The sequence below is a fragment of the Mustela nigripes genome, chromosome 16 (genome assembly GCF_022355385.1).
Source record: "Mustela nigripes isolate SB6536 chromosome 16, MUSNIG.SB6536, whole genome shotgun sequence".
Taxonomy (NCBI): Eukaryota; Metazoa; Chordata; class Mammalia; order Carnivora; family Mustelidae; genus Mustela; species Mustela nigripes.
Genome location: NC_081572.1, coordinates 43,024,134 through 43,044,720, shown reverse-complemented (window position 1 = coordinate 43,044,720; position 20,587 = coordinate 43,024,134). Strand labels below are relative to the sequence as shown.

The 20,587-nt window shown below is 38.3% G+C and overlaps 1 protein-coding gene across 1 annotated transcript in view; it reads right to left on the bottom strand.

Moving 5' to 3' along the window:
* The window catches only part of EFCAB5 (EF-hand calcium binding domain 5), a 116,465-nt gene that overhangs the window by 85,006 nt on the left and 10,872 nt on the right, over positions 1 to 20,587 (bottom strand). Inside the window, exons 2-3 of the mRNA XM_059378571.1 lie at positions 3,375 to 3,531; positions 994 to 1,042 (exon numbers count right to left, since the gene is read on the bottom strand). Of these exons, the coding sequence (XP_059234554.1) occupies positions 994 to 1,042; positions 3,375 to 3,531 (206 nt within the window). The remainder of the gene's footprint in view (positions 1 to 993; positions 1,043 to 3,374; positions 3,532 to 20,587) is intronic.

Below are 20,587 nucleotides of genomic sequence, written 5' to 3'. Positions count from 1 at the left end.
ACCTGGGGGGTTCAGTTGGTTGAGCGTCTGACTTTTGATTTTGCTCAGGTGATCTTGGGGTCCCAGGATGAAGCCCTGTGTTGGGTTCTACACTCAGCGGGAAGTCTGCTTGAGGATTCTCTCCTGCCTTTGCCCCTCCCCCTGTTCTTGCTTTCTCTCTTTCTCTCAAATAGGTGATAAATCTGCTTAGAATAAATTTGAGTCTAGAAACTATCTTACATATAAACACGAGTATATTTTTTATTGTTAGGTTTTCTAAGACTGTAACTACTATGGAAATTTGAGAGTAGATTGTACTTGCTTCCTTCTGAAACTTTTCCAAGAGTTGTCCACCATTTCAGAAAATTATATAATGGGAGATAATGTCGTAACTTGTGTCTGAAATCTAGTACAACACACCTGTGCCAGTCTGCATTTGTAGCTCTCCTGTTTATGGGGAATATATATGTATATACATATATATTTCATTTTGCCCTTACTTCAAAACGTCAAATACAAAGAAAATGGTCAATTGGATATAATTTTACTTTTCTTATGTCTAAACATTCATTATAAATAAGTACAAATGTCTGATACATTATGTCTTCTAGTGAGGTAATAACCAAACATTTATGCATTGAAATACAGTCCATATCAGTTTCTTATGTCTTTCCTTGTATTTTTCCTTTATATCACAATTAGGACATTATACCTCTCTTTTTAAAATTCTGTGTATGTATGTAATATTTTCTAGGAACTTGATGGGATGATAAAGGGATAGTACAGATTATTTACAATAAAATGGAGCACTCGACTAAAAGGATCAAAAATCACTGCTTGCTTTTCTGTTTTTCTACATTCTCCATCTGGCAAGAGCAAAAGAAGCAAAGTACATGTATAAGAACTTTGAATAACATAAATCTCAATATTCACTCTTCATCTTAATCCAGCATCTGTCCCCTCACCTCCCTCCATCCTTATAAAAGAGGGGAAAACAGAAATAGGCAAGTTTACCAAGATGGAAGTCTGGATTCTGAAAAAATTCATGAAGAACATTCTGAATCTGCAAATCAAAGAAAATAGACCATGTATTAAATCTCAATTGCCATATATTTAGTGTTTTAGACTAAAAACCATCTAGTGGCTTTCTGTTTAAGTCTTGAGTAATCCTTCTAAGCCAGAGACAGAAATAGTTAACTATACAAATAGCTATATAACGATAGTTAAATTAACATTTACTTCATAGACTACTTCAAGGTAGAGCAAATGTTTTTTCCTATATATCTTCAATGATTCCCACTGAGAATATTCTTTGTGGGAAGTAGGATACGGAGAGTGATCTTATTTTGTCCTCTCCAAGGTCATTTCTAGCAACCCTCAGACACTGGGTATCTTTGGCAACCAGCTTGGCAATCCAAAGAATCCTTTATAATTCCTTGTTCTTCAGTTACTAAAAAACAAAATTCCTGAGTTCTTCTTGGTCCATTTTTAAAAAATAGATTTGAGGGGTCCCTGGCTAGCTCAGTTTGTAGAGCTTGCAACTCAAATCTCCATGTCGTGAGTACAAGCCCCACCCTGGGGATAGAGCTTACTTTAAAAATGGTAGACTTGGTGTGCCTGGGTGGCTCCGTGGGTTAAAGCCTCTGCCTTCACTCGTGATCCCAGGGCCCTGGGATTGAGACCCATACTGTGCTCTCTGCTTGGCGGGGAACCTACTTCCTCATCTCCGTCTCTCTGCCTGCCTCTCTGCCTACTTCTGATCTCTGTCTGTCAAATAAATAAAAATCTTTTTAAAAAATTTAAAATTAAAATTAAAAAAAAATTTAAAAGGTAGACTTGATTTTTTTTAGAGCAGCTATAGGTTCACAGAAAAACTGAGCAGAAAGTACAGTGAGTTTCCATATAATCCCTGCCCCCCCACCACATACACAGCTTCCCCACTATCAGTGTTCCCTACCACAGTGGTGCATTCATTACAATCAATGAACCTCCATGAAGCATCATCACCCAAATTCCATAGTTTATGTTAGGAATCACTCTTGATGTTGTACATTTTAATGGATTTTGGCAAATGTATCATGATGTGTATCCATCATTATTGTACCATACAGAATTGTTTCATCATACTCAGAATCCTCTGTGTTCTGCCTATTCATCACTCCTTCTGCCTTCATTCCTTCATCACTGCTCTTTTCACTGTCTCCACAGTTTTAGCCTTTTCCAGAATGTCATAAAGTTGGAATCATACAATATATAGCCTTTTCACATTGGCCCCTTTCACTTAATAATACACACTTAAAGTTCTTCTATGTATTTTCATGCTTGATAGCTCATTTATTTTCATTTTTATTTTAGTATTATTTTTTAAGCTCATTTCTTTTTAGTGCTGAATAATATTCCATTGTTTGGATGTACCACAGTTTATTTATCCTTTCAACTACTGAGAGAAATCTTGGTATTTCCAAGTGTTGGCAATTATGAAAAAAGCTACTCTAAACATCCACATATAGGTTTTTCTGTGGACATTAGTTTCCAACTCCTTCAGCTAAATACCAATAATCATGGTAGTTGAATTGTATAGTAAGAGTACGTTTGGTTTCATAAGAAACTGCAAACTGTCTTCCGAAGTGGTTATACCATTTTGCGTCATCACCAACAATTCCCACCGGTGGTTGTGCATCTTGGTCAGCATTTGGTGTTGTCGGGTTTCCAGATTTTGACCATTCTGATAGGTGTGTGGTGGTATCTCACTGTTTTAACTTTCATTTCCTTGATGACAAATGTGTAGCAAGTTTTTATATGCTTACTTGCCATCTGTATGTCTTTGGTGAAGTATTCGGGTATTTTGCCCATTTAAAAAAAAAAAGATTTTATTTATTTATTTATTTGACAGAGAGAGAGTCAGAAAGAGAAAGAAAGCCCACAACTAACGGGAGCTGCAAAGGAAGAGGGAGAAGCAGGCTTCCTGCTGAGCAGGGAGCCCCATACGGGGCTCCATCTCAAGACACTGAGATTATAACTGTTAGAGTACAGTTGTTTTCTGAATCTAAAAGACACATGCTCTTAGTCTACAGAAGTGACTGGTCACCTACATACAAACAAACCAACAAAAACAAAGAAATAAATGAAAGCTATGTCTATCCATTAAGAAGAATTTGGGTACATTAGCCAGAGTCAATATTTTAGAAATCTACATAGAATCTTTTTCTTTTTTTTAATGCTCAAGAAAAAATTGAAGAAATTAACTCTCATGGACTAGACAGGTCAGGATTCAGCAGCTTACCTCAGCAAGACTGAAAATTTAGACATCCATTTTTAGCACTCCACTCAATATTGCAGCAGTCATCCTCTTATCACCTGCCCCACTTACCCTTCACAATATCCTCCTTTCTTACCACTGCCAGGGGAATCATTCCTTCTGGATCTACAATCCATTCACTGAACTGTTCCTGCAGAGCCTGCTTCCTTGTATTGGCCACCTGAACTTTGACTTCTGTTATGCATTGTCTTTGTTCCTGTTTCTGTTTAATCTTCTCCTTCATCTTGCTTATTCTAAAGGATGTTGAAATAAAAGACATATTGAGTTCAGACATATTCACATTGTTCAAATGGCAGAAAAGAAGAATTCAGAGCCTTGAGAGAGGCCCCGGGATAGCTCCATCGGTTAAACCACTGACTCTTGATTTCAGCTCAGCTGGTGATCTCAGGGTCATGAGATCAGGCTTGCTTGGGGCTCCATGATCAATGCGGAGTCTGCTTAAGATTCTCTCTTCCTCATCCCCTTCCCCTCTTGCTTTTGCTCTCTGTCAAATAAATAAATAAATCTTAAAAATAAAATTAAAAAATTAAAAAATAAACTTTGTTCCTGTCTTTACTCCATGAAATCTTTTTTTTTTTTTTTTAAAGATTTTAAAAATTTATTTGAGAGAGAAAGAGAGAGCAAGAGCACCGAGGGAGAGGGGTAGGGACAAGCAGACTCCCTGCTGAGCACAGAGCCTGATTCCAAGCTTGATCCCAAGACCCTAAGATCATGACCTGGACTGAAGGCAAACTCTTAACCAACTGAGCCACCCAGACACCCGCCCCCACTGCCCATGAGATCTTTCTTGATTTAGGCTTGAAGTGACTCTTCCTCCTCCCAGCAGTTACTGAATTTGGCTAAATCATAGGCTGTCTTCTAGTATTATTTGACTTTTTATAGAGGTGGGCCTTATTTTACTAACAAAATACAATATGTAAGATGTACTAAAAATAGCCCTATAAGCTTCCACATATACCTAAAAGCAAAGCTGAATGCACTAAGGCCTTGTAGTAATAAGGCTCTGTCTTCTCAGGACACAGAAATCATCTGGAAAGATTCTAATTCCAAGTCTAGAGTAGAAGCTAGAAGCTGCATTTATAACCAGCATCTTAGGTGATTCTGATGCCTCGGCTCAAACTTTTGATTTCTGTCTAGGAATATATGTTTCCTTTAAATATCTAGAGTCAAACACTTTGACAGCCTCTAAGCATAATAGTTATCCGTATATTCAGAGAGCTACATCACTCAGGTTGGAAGTGGAGAAAGTATCATGATTTTAATTTTCCCATATTCATCATCCCTATTAGGACTTCAAAACCCCTGAGCTGGTTTTGATTGAAACACCAAAATGACTCAGAATAATCAAAATAGCTGCTGGTTTCAAATACAATTTGTTTAAAGCAGGTCTTCATCTTTCAAAGAAAAAAGACTAAGGTGATCTGACAGATTTGGAAATGCAAAAGACTTTTCAGTTAGGACAAGCAAATTGGATACCTCTAATAATCCAAGAGAATCAATCAAAATCTGTCATTTCTTTATTATGCCCATATAAGGACTTCAAAATTCTCAAGGTAAACAGGCCTTCAAAAATAAACTTTGAAGCTTGAAAAAAAATATGGAAGTGGCTTAATAGTGCACAAGGACCTGTTTCTGAGCTGCTGGAAGATAAATTAGGATTTTAAAGGAAGTGCTAAGTTTCTCTGATGCAAATGAGAAGCAGCCAAAGCTCCACCACTGATCTCAGTTCCACCAGTCCCTTCTCTGTTGGCTCTCCAGTCTGTCCACCACTCTTTCTCCCTCTGCTGCCTTACCTATCTCTTCCTCTCCTTCTCTCTCTGTCCTCCTTTTCCTTTCCATCTCTCTACACAGCATTCTCCCCAATTTCTAACTGCATTCTTAAAAAATATATATTTTATTTACGAGAGAGAGAGAAAGATATCACAAGCAAGGGAGAGTAGAGAGAGAAGCAGACTCCCCTCTCCTCCACAACTGCCAAGCAGGGAGTCCAGTGTGGGCTCCATCACAGGACCATGGGATCACAACCTGAGCCAAAGGCAGACACTTAACCAACTGAGCCACCCAGGCACCCACTATCTTCATTCTTTTTTTTTTTTTTAAGATTTTATTAATTTACTTGACAGACAGAGATCACAAGTAGGCAGAGAGGCAGGCAGAGAGAGAGAGGGGGAAGCAGGCTTCCTGCTGAGCAGAGAGCCCGATGCAGGGCTCGATCCCAGGATCCTGGGATCATGACCTGAGCCAAAGGCAGAGGCTTTAGCCCACTGAGCCACCCAGGCACCCCCACTATCTTCATTCTTGCATGACTTTCTATTCTTTGTCTGTACCTTTCTTCATTCAAACACTCAGTTACTCACTAAGTCAATCAGTTACTCATTCATTATGCAAACATTTCTTGGGTACCTGCTATGAATTGCCATTATAAAGCTTAGGGTCCAATGCAGAACAAGAAAAGTAAACAATATTGCATAATAAGTACTGGGTATCTCCAAATTCTCATGTGTACCAATCAGTGAAATATAAAAATGGATCAACAAACCTGGGTTTCTGTCATGTTTCCATCTGCCTAAAATACTTTTCTCCTTCTCTTTGTTTCCCCAGATCCTCTACATCCTTTAGGTCTCTGCTCAGACATCATTTCCTCCCTCTCGTTAAGAAACAAAGGCTAGTTTGTATTTCAGGGCTACTGTACATGAGACTCCAATTATAATCCAAATGGATTTTAAGTTGATTATGTAACTCATTCAGGAGTGAATAAAATTTCTCTTCTGTGGTCTGCATTATCTCATGAGGATATATATGTACATCAATCAACAGAACTTTATAGCATTCGAAATTCTTTGCATAATGTAGGGTAGACATAAACTACAAGCAGATCTAAGTATAAATCCACATTTAAAACATGGTAAAATGCAAAAATGGTCACAAATTCTTTCCATTCCTGTGCACATGTCCATTTGTAGGCAACCTGATTTGCAGCTCCTGTCATTGAGAGAATCTATTTCTGCATCCTTTGTGTCTGGCTGTGGCCAACTGACTTGCTTTGGCTAATGGGTCATTAGCAAACATGATGCATGCAAAAAGTTGAAAAATGTTAACAATTATATCACAACAAACGTGGAAAAATAAAAGAAAAGAAAAAGAAAAATGTTTGAACATCAGAGCTAGCCCTATTTTGTTGACCTTAGAGTACCTTCCACCACCATGTTGGCACTGGGCCTATGCTAGCCTGCTGGATGATGATCCAGTTATTGCCATAACTTTTGTAAACAGCCAACATCTTACTTCAGTGTATGAGTGAGTCCAAGTGATATGATGTGGAGCAGAAGTGAGCCATAAGCTCAGCCCAAAGTTATCAACCGGCAAAATCATGAGCCAATAAATTACTATTGATTTAGGCCACCAAGTTTTGAGGCATTTTGTTGTGTAGCAAAAGCTAAATAAGAAAATTTTCCCCATCTTAGTAAGTGTTTTTGAGATGTTTTAAAGAAAGGCACAGTATAAATCTAACTGATTACAAAATAGATGTAGGAGCACTTGGGTGGCTCAGTTGGTTAAGCATCCGACTCTTGAATTGGGCTTAGGTCATGATCTCAGGGTTTTGAGATCAAGCTCCATGTTGGGATCCATGCTGGGCATGGAGCCTGCTTAAGATTCTCTCTTCTTCCTCTACCTGTCCTTCCCCATCCCCCACCAAAAAAAAAAAAATAGAAGTAAAAATGTTCCCCTCCTAGTTACGATAATCCAAATTCTATTCATTCATCCAAGCAGTACAAGGAACATCTTCCTCTTATAGCAGCATTAGCCTTTATTTTATTAAAACTTAATGTTGTATTTCATCAAGAATCAGTTCTAACTAGCTTATGTGGAGAACTGACCATAAATTTTGAGTGTACCCAGTATACCACCAACTGGACCTAATTGAAGACTCTTTTCAGACTGCTGAATAACGGGATTTGTTTTAATCAATCATGTACTAACCTATGGATTCATTCTGTCCTATACAGTGTGATAGTTTTCCATTGTTATAAGTATAAACATTATAAATCTCTTTTTAAACTTTTTAAAAAACTTTTTAAAATTTCTGAATTTTCACTTTTTAAAACACTTTTTTTTTTTTAAAGATTTTATTTATTTATTTGACACAGAGAGATCACAAGTAGGCAGAGAGGCAGGCAGGCAGAGAGAGAGAGAGAGAGGAGGAAGCAGGCTCACTGCCGAGCAGAGAGCCCGATGTGGGACTCCATCCCAGGACCCTGAGATCATGACCTGAGCCGAAGGCAGCGGCTTAACCCACTGAGCCACCCAGGCGCCCTTAAAACACTTTTTAAATTTAAAAGTTTTAAAACACTTTTTAAAATTTCTGAATTTTCACCCTCTGAAAACTAGTCAGTGAATTCTTCATTGCTGTATATTGCCTTGCCTGGAAAGTTAATAAATTCAGTTTTTGTTTGTTGGCTTTTAAGTTCTGGTTATCTTAGTTTCAAAAAGCTAAACTAGACTTCTTGCCATTGCTGGAAGATGTCTATATTATTTCCGTGATGAGTATTCCTGTAACAATCCATATATGACATGTATCTACTTAATTATTATACTTACTTAATTCTAATATTTTGTATATTCAACATATATCTTATTAAGAAAAAATGTAAGTAACTCGTTAATCAATGATATTTGAACAGATTACACCTATTTAGACTTTTGTAAAATGATGAAAAGTATTTATCATAGCTTCTCCATTAAATACTGATAGTTAATTCCAAAGACTTCAAAATTAAATGCTCAATTACCCCAAATTAAGACATATTTTATAATAATCATATGTATCTAAAGACAAGATCAAAAAAGCAAAACACACACACAAGAAAGCTTTCATCATGATAGCAAAAACAGGATTAGAATAAGTTCATTAATTCATTTGACAAATATTTATTGAGCTTTACTTACATAAAGCAACATTAGATACTAGAGATGTGAAGATGAATATGGCTTATAGTTCCTGGCTTACATTATAGCAGGGGAAACAACCATTACAACTGTGATCAATGCAGTCCAGGAGAAACACACGAGGCAATGAGAGAGCATATAAGAGAACAATTTCACAGTGAAATGGTGTATGAGCTAAACCAGAAAGAATTGGTAACATAAAATGAAGAGGAAGAAGAACGATACAGCAGGAATGACATATAAAACACCGATATGGAGAGGAGTCAAGATGGCGGAGAAGTAGCAGGCTGAGACTACATCAGGCAGCAGGAGATCAGCTAGATAGCTTATCTAAAGATTGCAAACACCTACAAATCCAACAGGAGATTGAAGAGAAGAAGAACAGCAATTCTAGAAACAGAAAATCAACCACTTTCTGAAAGGTAGGACTGGCGGAGAAGTGAATCCAAAGCAACAGGAAGATAGATGGAGGTGGGGAGGGACCGGCTCCCGGCAAGCGGTGGAGCAACGGAGCACAAAATCAGGACTTTTAAAAGTCTGTTCTGCTGAGTTACATCCTCCAGAGGCTAAACTGGGTGAAGCCCACGCAGGGTCAGCGTGGCCTCAGGTCCCACAGGGTCACAGAAGGATTGGGGGTGTCTGAGTGTCACAGAGCTTGCAGGTATTAGAACAGGGAAGCCGACTACAGAGACAGAGCCGAGGAGTGAGCTCTCAGCTTGGGGTTACCTTGAACCCCAAGTCGCAGGCTCGGTGAGCTCAGAGCGCGACAGGAGGCCAGGGAGATGGGAGTAATTGGGCATATTCTCTGAGGGCGCACTGAGGAGTGGGGCCCCGAGCTCTCAGCTCCTCCAAGCCAGAGACTGGGAGGCCGTCATTTTCATTCCCATCCTCTGGAACTCTATGGAAAACATTCAGGGAACAAATGCTCCCGAAAGCAAACCCGAGCTGATTACTCAGCCCTGCCCCTGGTAAGGGTGGTACAATTCTGCCTGGGGCAAAGACACTTGAGAATCACCACAACAGGCCCCTCCCCCAGGAGATCAACAAGAAAACCAGCCAGGACCAAGTTCACCTACCAAGGAGTGCAGGTTCAATACCAAAGAGTGCAGCAGAATTCCAGAGGAGGAGAAAGCAAAGCACAGAGCTCATGGATTTCTCCCCATGATTTTTAGTCTTGAAGTTAATTTAATTTTTTTTTCAATTTTTTTTCTTCTTCTGCTAATTTTTTTTTAACTTAGTCTTGAAGTTAATTTAATATTTTTTTCAATTTTTTTCTTCTGCTGGTAATTTTTTTTTAACTTTTACCCTTTTCTTTTTTAATGTTTTCTAACTAGTTTATCTAATATATATATATATATATATATATATATATATATATTTATATTTTTTTTTTTTTTTTTTTTTTTTTTTTTCCTGAACCTCTTTTTATCCCCTTTCTACCCGCCCCCTCCCCGTGATTTGGGATCTCTTCTGATTTGGTTAAAGCGTATTTTCCTGGGGTCTTTGCCACCCTTTTAGTATTTTACTTGCTCCTTCATATACTCTTATCTGTACAAAATGACATGGCGGAAAAATTCACCACAAAGAAAAGAACAAGAGGCAGTACCAAAGGCTAGGGACCTAATTAATACAGACATTGGTAATATGTCAGATCTAGAGTTCAGAATGATGATTCTCAAGGTTCTAGCCAGGCTTGAAAAAGGCATGGAAGGTATTAGAGAAACCCTCTCAGGAGATATAAAAGCCCTTTCTGGAGAAATAAAAGAACTAAAATCTAACTAAGTTGAAATAAAAAAAGCTATTAATGAGGTGCAATAAAAAATGGAGCTCTCACTGCTAGGATAAATGAGGCAGAAGAAAGAATTAGCGATATAGAAGACCAAATGACAGAGAATAAAGAAGCTGAGCAAAAGAGGGACAAACAGCTACTGGACCACGAGGGGAAAATTTGAGAGATAAGTGACACCATAAGATGAAACAACATTAGAATAATTGGGATTCCAGAAGAAGAAGAAAGAGAGAGGGGAGCAGAAGGTATATTGGAGAGAATTATTGGAGAGAATTTCCCTGATATTGGCAAAGGGAACAAGCATCAAAATCCAGGAGGTGCAGAGAACCCCCCCCAAAATCAACAAGAATAGGTCCACACCCTGTCACCTAATAATACAATTTGCAAGTCTCAGTGACAAAGAGAAAATCCTGAAAGCAGCCCGGGAAAAGAAGTATGTAACATACAATGGTAAAAATATTAGATTGGCAACAGACTTATCCACAGAGACCTGGCAGGCCAGAGAGAGCTGGCATGATATATTCAGAGCACTAAATGAGAAAAACATGCAGCCAAGAATACTATATCCAGCTAGGCTATCATTGAAAATAGAAGGAGAGATAAAAACTTCCAGGACAAACAAAAACTGAAAAAATTTGCAAACACCAAACCAGCGCTACAGGAAATACTGAAAGGGGTCCTCTAAGCAAAGAGAGAGCCTAAAAGTAGTAGATCAGAAAGTAACAGAGACAATATACAGTAACAGTCCCCTTACAGGCAATACAATGGCACTAACTTCATATCTCTCAATAGTTACCCTGAATGTTAATGGGCTAAATGCCCCAATCAAAAGACACAGGGTATCAGAATGGATAAAAAAACAAAACCCATCTATATGTTGCCTACAAGAAACTCATTTTAGACCCGAAGACACCTCCAGATTTAAAGTGAGGGGGTGGAAAACAATTTACCATGCTAATGGACATCAGAAGAAAGCAGGGGTGGCAATCCTTGTATCAGATCAATTAGATTTTAAGCCAAAGACTATAATAAGAGATGAGGAAGAACACTATATCATACTCAAAGGATCTGTCCAACAAGAAGATCTAACAATTTTAAATATCTATGCCCCTAACATGGGAGCAGCCAACTATATAAACCAATTAATAACAAAATCAAAGAAACACATCAACAATAATACAATGATAGTAGGGGACTTTAACACTCCCCTCACTGAAATGGACAGATCATCCAAGCAAAAGATCAACAAGGAAATAAAAGCCCTAAATGACACACTGGACCAGATGGACATCACAGATATATTCAGAACATTTCATCCCAAAGCAACAGAATACACATTCTTCTCCAGTGCACATGGAACATTCTCCAGAATACCTCACATCCTGAGTCCTAAATCAGGTCTCAACTGGTATCAAAAGATTGGGATCATTCCCTGCATATTTTCAGACCACAATGCTCTAAAGCTAGAACTCAATCACAGGAGGAAATTTGGAAAGAACCCAAATACATGGAGACTAAACAGCATCCTTTTAAAGAATGAATGGGTCAACCAGGAAATTAAAGAAGAATTGAAAAAAATCATGGAAACAAATGATAATGAATACACAATGGTTCAAAATCTGTGGGACACAGCAAAGGCAGTCCTGAAAGGAAAATATATAGTGGTACAAGCCTTTCTCAAGAAACAAGAAAGGTCTCAAGCACACAACCTAACCCTACACCTAAAGGAGCTGGAGAAAGAACAAGAAAGAAACCCTAAGCCTAGCAGGAGAAGAGAAATCATAAAGATCAGAGCAGAAATCAATGAAATAGAAACCAAAAAAACAATAGAGCAAACCAATGAAACTAGGAGCTGGTTCTTTGAAAGAATTAATAAGATTGATAACCCTCTGGCCAGACTTATCAAAAAGAAAAGAGAAAGGACCCAAATAAATAAAATCATGAATGAAAGAGGAGAAATCACAACTAACACCAAAGAAATACAAACAATTATAAGAACATTCTATGAGCAACTCTACGCCAACAAATTTGACAATCTGGAAGAAATGGATGCATTCCTAGAGACATATAAACTACCAAAACTGAGCCAGGAGGAAATAGAACACCTGAACAGACCCGTAACCAGTAAGGAGATTGAAACAGACATTTAAAAAATGTCCAAACAAACAAAAGCCCAGGGCCAGACAGCTTCCCAGGGGAATTCTACCAAATATCTATTTATTTATTTATTTTAAAGATTTTATTTATTCATTTGACAGACAGATATCACAAGTAGGTAGAGAGAGAGAGGAGGAAGCAGGCTCCCTGCCGAGCAGAGAGCCCAATGCAGGGCTTGATCCCAGGATCCTGGGATCATGACCTGAGCTGAAAGCTTAACCCACTGAGCCACCCAGGCGCCCCTCTACCAAACATTTAAAGAAGAACTAATTCCTATTCTCCTGAAACTGTTCCGAAAAATAGAAATGGAAGGAAAACTTCCAAACTCATTTTATGAGGCCAGCATCACCTTGATCCCAAAACCAGACAAGGATCCCACCAAAAAAGAGAACTACAGACCAATATCCTTGATGAACACAGATGCGAAAATACTCAACAAAATACTAGCCAATAGGATCCAACAGTACATTAAAAGAATTATTCACCATGACCAAGTGGGATTTATTTCAGGGCTGCAAGTTTGGTTCAACATCCGTAAATCAATCAATGTGATGCAACACATTAATAAAAGAGAGAACAAAAACCATATGATACTCTCAATAGATGCTGAAAAAGCATTTGACAAAGTACAGCATCCCTTCCTGATCAAAACTCTTCAGAGTGTAGGGATAGAAGGCACATACCTCAATATTATCAAAGCCATCTATGAAAAACCCACTGCAAATATCATTCTCAATGGAGAAAAACTGAAAGCTTTTTTGATAAGGTCAGGAACATAGCAGGGATGTCCATTATCACCACTGCTATTCAACATAGTACTAGAAGTGCTAGCCTCAGCAATCAGACAACAAAAGGAAATTAAAGGCATCCAAATCCGCAAAGAAGAAGTCAAACTATCACTCTTTGCAGATGATATGATACTATATGTGGAAAACCCAAAAGACTCCACTCCAAAACTGCTAGAACTTATACAGGAATTCTGTAAAGTGTCAGGATATAAAATCAATGCACAGAAATCAGTTGCATTTCTCTACATCAACAACAAGACAAAAGAAAGAGAAATTAAGGAGTCAATCCCATTTACAATTGCACCCAAAACTATAAGATACCTAGGAATAAACCTAACCAAAGAGGCTAAAATCTGTACTCAGAAAACTATAAAGTACTCATGAAAGAAATTGAGGAAGACACAAAGAAATGGGAAAATGTTCCATGCTCAGGGATTGGAAGAACAAATATTGTGAAAATGTCTATGCTACCTAAAGCAATCTACACATTGAATGCAATTCCTATCAAAATCCCACCCATTTTTTTCAAAGAAATGGAACAAATAATCCTAACATTTATATGGAACCAGAAAAGACCTCGAATAGCCAGAGAAATATTGAAAAAGAAAGCCAAAGTTGGTGGCATCACAATTCCAGACTTCAAGCTCTATTACAAAGCTGTCATCATCAAGACAGCATGGTACTGGCACAAAAACAGGCACATAGATTGATGGAACAGAATAGAGAGCCCAGAAATAGACCCAAAACTCTATGGTCAACTAATCTTTGACAAAGCAGGAAAGAATGTCCAATGGAAAAAAGATAGCCTCTTCAACAAATGGTGCTGGGAAAATTGGACAGCCACATGCAGAAAAATGAAATTGGACCATTTCCTTATACCACACACGAAAATAGACTCAAAATGGATGAAGGACCTCAATGTGAGAAAGGAATCCATCAAAATCCTTGAGGAGAACACAGGCAGCAACCTCTTCGACCTCAGCCGCAGCAACATCTTCCTAGGAACATCGCCAAAGGCAAGGGAAGCAAGAGCAAAAATGAACTATTGGGATTTCATCAAGACCAAAAGCTTCTGCACAGCAAAGGAAACAGTTAACAAAATCAAAAGACTGACAGAATGGGAGAAGATATTTGCAAATGACATATCAGATAAAGGGCTAGTGTCCAAAATCTATAAAGAACTTATCAAACTCAATACCCAAAGAACAAATAATCCAATCAAGAAATGGGCAGAGGACATGAACAGACATTTCTGCAAAGAAGACATTCAGATGGCCAACAGACACATGAAAAAGTGCTCCACATCACTTGGCATCAGGGAAATACAAATCAAAACCACAATGAGATACCACCTCACACCAGTCAGAATGGCTAAAATTAACAAGTCAGGAAATGACAGATGCTGGCAAGGATGCAGAGGAAGAGGAGCCCTCCTACACTGTTGGTGGAATGCAAGCTGGTGCAACCACTCTGGAAAACAGCATGGAGGTTCCTCAAAAAGTTGAAAATAGAACTCCTCTATGACCCAGCAATTGCACTATTGGGTATTTACCCTAAAGATACAAACATAGTGATCCAAAGGGGCACATGCACCTGAATATTTATAGCAGCAATGTCTACAATAGCCAAACTATGGAAAGAACCTAGATGTCCATCAACAGATGAATGGATCAAGAAGATGTGGTATATATATACAATGGAATACTATGCAGCCATCAAAAGAAATGAAATCTTGCCATTTGTGATGACGTGGATGGAACCAGAGGGTATCATGCTTAGCGAAATAAGTCAATCAGAGAAAGACAACTATCATATGATCTCCCTGATATGAGGAAATGGAGATGCAACATGGGGGGTTAAGGGGGTAGGAGAAGAATAAATGAAACAAAATGAGATTGGGAGGGAGACATACCATAAGTGACTCTTAATCCCACAAAACAAACTGAGGGTTGCTGGGGGGAGAGGGGTCAGGAGAGGGGGGTGGGGTTATGGCCATTGGGGAGGGTATGTGCTATCATGAGTACTGTGAAGTGTGTAAACCTGGCGATTCACAGACCTGTACCCCTGGGGATAAAAATATACGTTTATAAAAAATAAAAAATTAAAAAAAAAAACCTGCTATGGAAAGAAACATAATATGTTTGAAAACTGAAAGTAATCCTGTGTGCCTGGAGTATGGAATGTGAGAAGAGAGGCGGCAGCCAGGTAAGTTAGGGACCAGTAGGTAATACAAGGAAAGTCTTATAGGCCTAGTTAGGGATTTTAGTCTTTATCCTAAGAGTAAATAGAGACCCTTGAAAATTTCTACATTTGGGAAAAACATGATAAGATTAACTTTTTTAAAATACTCTTTGTAGAAAACCCCCCAAAAAACACCAAAAAATTGCCAGAACTGACACAAGAATTCAGCAGTCACAAGATATAAAATTGATGCACAGAAGTCTGTTGCATTTCTGTACACCAATAATGAAGGAGCAGAAAGAGAAATCAAGGAACTGAACCCATTTACAAGTGCACCCAAACCATAAGATACCCAGGAATAAACCTAGTCAAAGAGGTAAAAAGATCTCTACTCTGAACACTATAGAATACTTACTAAAGAAATTGAAGTAGACACAAAGAAATAAAAAAAATATTCCATGCTCATGGATGTCTACACTACCCAAAGCAATCTACACATTCAATGCAATCTCTATCAAAATAACACCAGCATTTTTCACAGAGTTGGAACACACAATCCTAAAATCCTAAAATCCTAAAATTTGTATAGAACCATAAAAGACCCCCAAATAGTCAAAGGAATATTGGAAAAGAAAACCAAAGCGGAGACATCACAATTCTGAACTTCAAGTTCTAGTACAGAGCTGTAATCATCAAGATAGTATGGTAGTGGCACAAAAGCAGACATATAGATCAATGGAACAGAATAGAGAACCCAGAAAGGGACCCTCAACTCTATGGTCAACTAATCTTCAACAAAGTCGGAAAGGATATTCAACGGAAAAAAGTCTCTTCAATAAATGGTGTTGAAAATATTGGACAGCCACATGCAGAAGAATGAAACTGGACCACTTTATTACACCACACACAAAAATAAATTCAAAATGGACGAAAGATCTAAATGTGAGAAAGGAATCTATCAAAATCCTTGAGAAGAACACAGACAGCAACCTCTGTGACCTTGGCCACAGCAACTCTTCTTTTTAAGATTTTATTTATTTATCAAAGAGAGAGAAAGAGCAAGTGACCACAAGTAGGGAGAGCAGTAGGTAGAGGGAGAAACAGGCTCCTGGTTGAGCTGGGAGCCGGATGTGGGACTCCATCCCAAGACCCTGGGATCATGACCTGAGCTGAAGGCAGCCGCTTAACTGACTGAGCCACCCAGGCATCTCAGCCACAACAACTTCTTACTAGACATGTCTCTGGGGACAAGAGAAAAAAAAGCAAAAATAAACTTTTGGAACTTAGTCAAGTTAAAAAGCTTCTGCAAAGCAAGGGAACAATCAACACAACTAAAAGGCAACCTACAGAATGGGAGAAGGTATTTTCAAACAACATATTGGATAAAGGGCTAGTATCCAAAAATCTATAAAGATTTTATCAAACTCAACACCCGAAAAATTAAAAATCCAGTTAAGAAATGGGCAGAAGATTAACTTTTTTAAAAAAGATTTTGTTTATTTGAGGAAAGGGAACACAAGCAGTGGGAGTAGGAGAGGGTGAAGCAGGCTCCCCACTGAGCAGGGATCCTGATTCAGGGCTTGATTCCAGGATCCTGGGATCATGACCTGAGCCAAAGGCAGACATTTAATGACTGAGCCACCCAGGTGTCCCAGAAGATTAATCTTTTTAAAAAATCACTTCATTATAAGTAATGAATAGACTGCAAGAGGACAAGAGTGAATGGAAACATATTAGGTAGGAGACTGTGGCAATAGCAAAGGTGAAACCTGATAGTAGCTTAGACTAGGGTGACGGCAGCAGGGAAGGTTGGAAATGAGAAAATTTGAGAGGAGGTAAAATCCACAGGACTTAATGATCAATGAGAAGTACATAGTGAGGAAGAAGAAGGTGTCAAGGTTCATCTCTTGGGTTTGGTCTTGAAAATCTTGATGCACAGCCTAGAAAGACAATGACTTTTGAAACTGAAGTGCCTGTGAAATATCCAAGTACAGATACTGATTAGTTGCACATACTGGTCTGAAGCTCAAAAAGGCATTTGGATTAGAGATATAAATCTAAGAGCATGAAGACATAGATGGTAGCTGAAGTCATGTGTTGAAATGAGAGCACTCAAGGATGATTTGGGAGTGACCGGAGAACCACAACTTAAGGAATCTTAATATTTGAAGATCAGATGGCAGAGAATGAGCCGGCACAGGATGCTGAGAAGGACTAAAAAGAGGTGGAAGGAAAACAACTAAAGAATAATAACATGGAAGGGAAAGGACAGAGTATCTCAAGGAGGAAATGGTCAACATTGTTGAATATTGGTAAGAGGCCAAGTAAGACGAAGATTGCAAACTTTCCATTGGGCCTAGAAACATGGAGAACATTGTGATCTCAGTAGGCGACATTTATTGAAGAGAGTCTGGAATGAAGGCCAGATAGAACAGATTGAGAAACGTGTTGGAAGTGGGGAAAATGTACATGGACACCTGCTTTGATAAATTTAGCTATGTTTTAGTTATAGTTCTTCAACTCGAGCGTGTAAGTTCCTCATGACAAGAACCAAATTTTGTAATTTTTCCCTATAAGGTATGGCTCAACATGGAGCACTGGGTAGTTATGCAACAAATACTGATTAGCTGAGTGAAGACTCCTCAATAAATCTGTTATTAATTTATCTAACCAAAATTTGGTATTTGTTAGATAACAAATATTATCATGCCAAGCATTGTGCTCAGTGTTGAAAACATAGACATAATAGAAAAATAGTCCTTGTCTTCAAAGAAATTATGGGAAGGTAAATCAACAATTACATTGTAATGTGCTAAAGGCTGACACAAGCCTACAGGAGCTCCAGAAATATAAAGCAAGAGTAGGTAATCCAAAGCAGATGTGACAGAAGGTATCCCAGAGGATGTGATACTAGGGCTGATTCTTTTTTATTATTATTTGTTTGTTTGTTTGTTTGTTTGAGAGAGAGAGAGACAGGGCAAGAGCAAGCTCAGGGGTGGGAATGGGGGTGGGGCAGAGAGCATCCTAAGCAGACTCTGCACTGAGCATTGAGCCTGATCTCACAGTCGTGATCAGGACCTGAGCCAAAACCAAGAGTCTGACCTTCAAAAGTCTGTACCACCCAGGTGCCCAGATACTTGGGCTGATTCTTGAAGCACAGGAAAAATTGTCCAGCAAGAAAAAGGAAGGGGATGTTGTTCTAGACATGGAAAGTTTGCACTCGGGATTAGAGGAGAGGGCATCTGGCTAGTGGTTTTGATTAGTTGATATGTAAGAGATAATAAAATTGATGTACATAAAGAATGCCACCTATCTAGCCCAGATGAACGAAATCACTACATGCTGGGTATATCAGATCTAGTGCCTGCAAGTTTTGAAGCTGGCCTTCATGGTGAAGATTTCTATTTCCAAATGAGGTAGTTGAGTTCCAACTGAACCACCTTCCTGGAAGAGTCTGCTTTAGAGGGCATTTCCCCGTGGATGTTTCCCACTGGAGTCCTGGAGAGCATCTGTTTTGAAGGTATAGGACTGAGGTCTGGCAGAGGATGTAAAAACAAATGAAGTAGCCCATAAGGTCTTCAGTCTGTTCTCTTCTATAAAGAGAAAACAAATCCTATTTTCTTCTGAGGGAAACAGTTACCGAATAGTTTTAGATGAATCAAAAGTTTTATCTGGCAAGTCCTAGGAATTTATGGACAAGTTGGACAATCTTACTCTAGGCACCACGCTCTCAGGCATTATACCAGATATCCAGCCCCAGCTGTAGGAATTTGACTCAGGAACTTCATCTCAGTCTTTTTAACATTAGGAATGTCCTATGCCACTGAAGCAAGACCATGGACCCATTCAACATCAGGTTACAGGATGTGTGTTTGTAGAATATTAGGATAACATCCAAGAAGACCATGATTTCTCAGCCCACAACTACTTCAATTTCTAAGTACTTCATAATGGGATATATAACAGGTGCATCAAAGTGGTTTAGAGATAGATGTGCAACTAGTCCATGTATATACATTATTATTATGTTTCAGGTTGAATAAAAGTAGAACCTGTTTGATGAAGTCCTAACACACACCATTGGGTAGAATAGTCAAACACTATTAAAAAAAAAAAAAAGAGCATTTTCCTTATCTAGCCACTCACTTTTGGCATAACCTGTTTTACTAGATTGATAAATCATGATATTCAATACAAATCAACAAAATTATTGATATTAATAATGTCACCTGTGGGAGAAGCACCAATGGGATTTCCTAGCACAATATAAGCACTAGGGTTTGGCTCACTAGAGAGGTGACATCTGGTGTGGAATATGAGCAGACAGACATCTGTCTAGGAAGTCACTGTCTCCTGGCGACTGCAGAAGATCCATATCAAGGAAGAAACATTCCCTTACTCTTGCCAAGACCTAGTAGCTGATGTATTGTAAGCATAAATTAGACATTTGGGTTTGTTTTATAGTGAAAAATTATATTTAAAAGGCTAAAACTAGGGGTGCCTGGGTGGCTCAGTGGGTTAAAGCCTCTGCCTTTGGCTCAGGTCATGGTCCCAGGGTCCTAGGATTGAGCCCCGCATCAGGCTCTCTGCTTGGCGGGAGCCTGCTTCCCCCTGCCTCTCTGCCTACTTGGGATCTCTGTCTGTCAAAATAAATAAATAAATAATCTTTTTTAAAAACAGACTAAAAATAATAAAGAGGTCATAAAAAATGGTAGAACTAAAACTCACCTATTATATCCATAGATGTAAATATGCTAAAAGCCTTCCTATTAAAAGATTCTAATTGAATTATAAAACAGAGTGTTCTACACTGTATATTCTGTACATAGAGAAAACACAAATTAAGATTACTCAGAAAAGTTGCAAATAAAAAGATGAACAAAAATATTCTATGAAAATACATATAAAAGAAAGTGGGGGTTGCAATGTTATCATCAGATGAGGTTGAATTTTGGAAAATAATTATAAAGATGATATTTTAGAAAGAGTACAATATAATGGAGGTTTTTACAATATGCCCAATTTATACATATAATTTGACCAAAACTGTTGAAAGTTGCACGTGAGAATGGGGATGGAGTTTGTTTTTGGAAACACAAAGAGTAAGCACTTCGAAGTAAACTGGCAAAATCTTTGTAGATACCACATTCTAATAGAAACACAATGGATGTCACATAGTCTGCATTAAGTTCTTTGAACGCTGTACAGGAATTAACTTGTAGGGAATTATCAAGTAAAAAAAAATTATTAAGTAAAATAAAGGCTTCTGTGTCTTTCTCTCTTAGTTTTTACTTGGTTGGGGTAAACTTAATGCTTAAACATGTATACTGACTTATTTTTCTCCTTTATGCAGCTATGGGGGAGAAAGAAACTCTATGCAAAATTTTGTTGTGATTTTTTTCTCTTTGTGGGTTAAATGTTCCATTA